Source organism: Vigna radiata, chromosome 3 (assembly GCF_000741045.1).
Source record: "Vigna radiata var. radiata cultivar VC1973A chromosome 3, Vradiata_ver6, whole genome shotgun sequence".
In the NCBI taxonomy this organism is placed as follows: Eukaryota; Viridiplantae; Streptophyta; class Magnoliopsida; order Fabales; family Fabaceae; genus Vigna; species Vigna radiata.
Window position 1 is genome coordinate 12,807,012 of NC_028353.1, and position 3,401 is coordinate 12,810,412.

Sequence of the window (3,401 nt, forward strand, 5' to 3'; positions counted from 1 at the left end):
CTATAAAACTGACGACGTTGCGTTCCTTTCCTCGAAAGTCCTTTTGGCCCTTCTTCATTCATTGTTGGTCCCAAAGGCCATGTTTGGTTCAATTATAAACCGACAAACAATGAATTAATAAGATTCTAATAGCATTTTGCCATTGTAATATAATTGTATGAATTAATTTTACATTAAATTTAATTTAAAACATTTTACCTTTAGATTATGACACTTTAAAGATTCATTTATATATTTTACATGTTTTAAAATGAACTAAAACTTTACTCTCTTTTTTCAATAATTAAATTATAACAAACAAGCTCTGTGATTTTGCACATGTAATAATGATCTCTAAATAGCTATACATGTAATAAAAGAATATTATCGGTGTAATTTTTTCTTCTTCTAAATTTTAATTTTTAAATAATATTTGGTTTTTTATATATATAGAATTTGTAGCCATAAAAAGTAGAGAAAAAAAAAATGAATAAAGCCTTTATTAATTATAAAGCCAAACAGGACTCAAAGGAGTAGAGAGATTGAACACGAAGAGAAGAAATGTCTTTGCAATATTAGAGATTCAAGAGTCCACAACTACTCCCTCAAAGTTCCCACCATATACCTTCTTCTTCTTCTTCTTCCTTCTTCTCGTAAACCAAACCAACTCTGCCAATGAAGCAGAAAAATCAACTTTGCATAATTTTCCATTCTTTTAAATGAAAACACCACCTTCCTCCTCCGTGCCCCTCTGTCTCGTCGTCGCCGCCCTGCTTATACTCTCTCTGCCACGCTCTTCTCATGGCCTCGGTTCCGGCGCTACCCTTGCCGTCTCTGACGCCTCCGCCACCGTGTGCGCCGTCGTGGCAGGCGAGTCCATTCGCCGCATTCAGTGTTACCGTCAGGGACAGAGTGTCTCCATCATTCCCAACGTTAGTTTTTCAATGATTTCGGGTGGGAGGAACTACTTCTGTGGTCTAAGGTCAAGTAACTCAGATTTACTTTGTTGGAACACAAGCTCTTCCTTCGAAAGGAGAAGGCTTTACAACGATAGTTCTGTTCCATTGGAGAATCTGGCCGTTGGGGATACCCACGTTTGCGCCACCGAGGTGGGTGCTGGCACGGTCAAGTGCTGGAGAACCGGTGACACGTTTCAGCTTCCTTCTGTGACTGATACATTCTCTTCGATCTCATCTGGGTCTGGCTTCTCTTGTGGAATTTTGAGGAATAATTCTCGGGTTCGGTGCTGGGGAGACACCAGCGTTTCGGATTTAACGGAACGGATTGAGAATGCATTTGGGAACATGTCCATGTTGAGTCTTGTCGCAGGTGGTTCACATGTTTGTGGATTGAACTCAACTGGGTTTGTGGCATGTGGCGGAAATAACGATTCTGGACAACTTGATTTTCCTCAAGGTGGGGCTTTTGAGTATTCTGCGGTGGCGCTTGGAGCCGAACATGGCTGTGCTATCAGAGGATTGAATGGTTCGGTTGTGTGTTGGGGTGGCAATGGGGGATTCTTGGGGACTAATGTTACGGATGGAGTTTCCTTTGAGGTAATTGTTTCTGGGTCTAATTTTGTTTGTGGATTGACAACAAACAATTTGACAGTGGTGTGTTGGGGTCCTGGTTGGTCTAATAGTTCGACGTTTGAGCTTCCTTTTCCACCTGTTCTTCCAGGGTCTTGTGTTCAATCTTCCTGTGGAGAGTGTGGTTCATATCTTGATTCTCAATCTCTATGCTCTGGCTCTGGTAACATTTGTAAACCAATGACTTGTAAGCCTCAAACAACAGCTCCACCGCCGCCATCACCGTCACCGCCTCCACCATCAATGCCACCGCCGCCAGCATCACCGCCACCGCCACCACCTTCGTCATCGCGATCAAAGACCTTGACAAACGGGTTATTGGCATTTGCTATTATCGGTTCTGTGGGAGCTTTTGCTGGAATATGCACTATAGTTTATTGCTTGTGGAGTGGTGTTTGTTTTGGGAAGAAGAAAGTTCACAATTCTGTGCAGCCTACAATCACAAGAGGTAGCAGTGGTTCAAACGGTGGGGGTGCTTCTAATAATAGCAATTCTTCAATATCATCTATGATTATGCGTCAGACTTCAATAATAATGAGACGCCAGAGGAGTGGAACGTCCTCAACGAAGCACCCAGACAGGGCTGAGGAGTTCACCCTGGCCGAGCTTGTGGCAGCCACCGACAATTTCTCAGCAGAAAACAAGATCGGAGCTGGAAGCTTTGGTGTTGTGTACAAAGGCAAACTCGCGGATGGACGCGAGGTGGCAATCAAGAGGGGTGAAACTGGTTCCAAGATGAAGAAGTTTCAAGAGAAGGAAAGTGCATTCGAGTCTGAATTGGCCTTCTTGTCTCGTCTACACCACAAGCACTTGGTTGGACTGGTTGGATTCTGCGAAGAGAAAGATGAGAGGCTCTTGGTGTACGAGTACATGAAGAATGGGGCGCTGTATGATCATTTGCATGACAAGAACAACGTGGAGAAGGGTAACAGTGTGTTGAATTATTGGAAAATAAGGATAAAAATTGCTTTGGATGCTGCCCGGGGAATAGAGTATCTTCATAATTATGCAGTTCCATCAATTATTCACAGAGACATAAAGTCTTCTAACATTCTTATTGATGCTACTTGGACGGCAAGAGTATCGGATTTTGGATTGTCTATGATGAGTCCAGAACCCGACCGTGATCACCGACCAATGAAGGCAGCAGGAACCGTTGGATACATTGATCCGGAGTACTACGGTTTAAATGTATTGACGGCAAAGAGTGATGTGTATGGGCTGGGAGTTGTACTACTGGAACTTTTAACAGGAAAGAGAGCTATATTCAAGTATGGGGAAGACGGAGGCAGCCCACTAAGTGTGGTGGACTTTGCAGTGCCTCGTATTTTGGCTGGAGAATTGGTGAAAATTTTGGATGAAAGGGTTGGACCACCCGATGTGAATGAGGCAGAGGCAGTGGAATTAGTGGCCTATACAGCTGTCCATTGTGTGAATTTGGAAGGGAAAGATAGACCAACCATGACTGACATTGTGGTCAATTTAGAGAGAGCTTTGGCTGTTTGTGAGAGTAGCCATGATACCATTTCCAGTGGCTCTATCTCTGTTGTTTCAGAATGATAAAAGGGGACAAAATATTGAAAATTTTGTGAATTCTTCTTATTCATTTTTCTCAATTTCATATCTTCATTCATTGTTTCCAATATGCTTGTAAAGATTTAGTGTATATTATGCTGTAAATTGTTGATAGTAAAAGACATAGAAAGCAGAAAAGTATGGAGTTGCGGTCTGATTTGAGAAGTTGAGTCTGCAGGGACATTATGATAAATCCCTTTCACGATTCTCTTTGAAATGTCTTCGTTGACTTCCACGTTGACGCAGCGCAATGAAACA

At 42.5% G+C, this 3,401-nt stretch overlaps 1 protein-coding gene across 1 annotated transcript; it reads left to right on the forward strand.

Moving 5' to 3' along the window:
- Window positions 1-487: 487 nt before the first annotated feature.
- Window positions 488-3,184, forward strand: LOC106757659 (putative serine/threonine-protein kinase-like protein CCR3). The gene has a single exon (XM_014640387.2). It carries the CDS (start codon window positions 699-701, stop codon window positions 3,126-3,128), a length of 2,430 nt encoding a protein of 809 aa, XP_014495873.1. The 5' UTR covers window positions 488-698; the 3' UTR covers window positions 3,129-3,184.
- Window positions 3,185-3,401: the final 217 nt, after the last annotated feature.

Coding starts and splice junctions, on each gene's coding strand:
- LOC106757659 (XM_014640387.2), top strand. CDS start 699: ATGAAAACACCACCTTCCTCCTCCGTGCCCCTCTGTCTCGTCGTCGCC.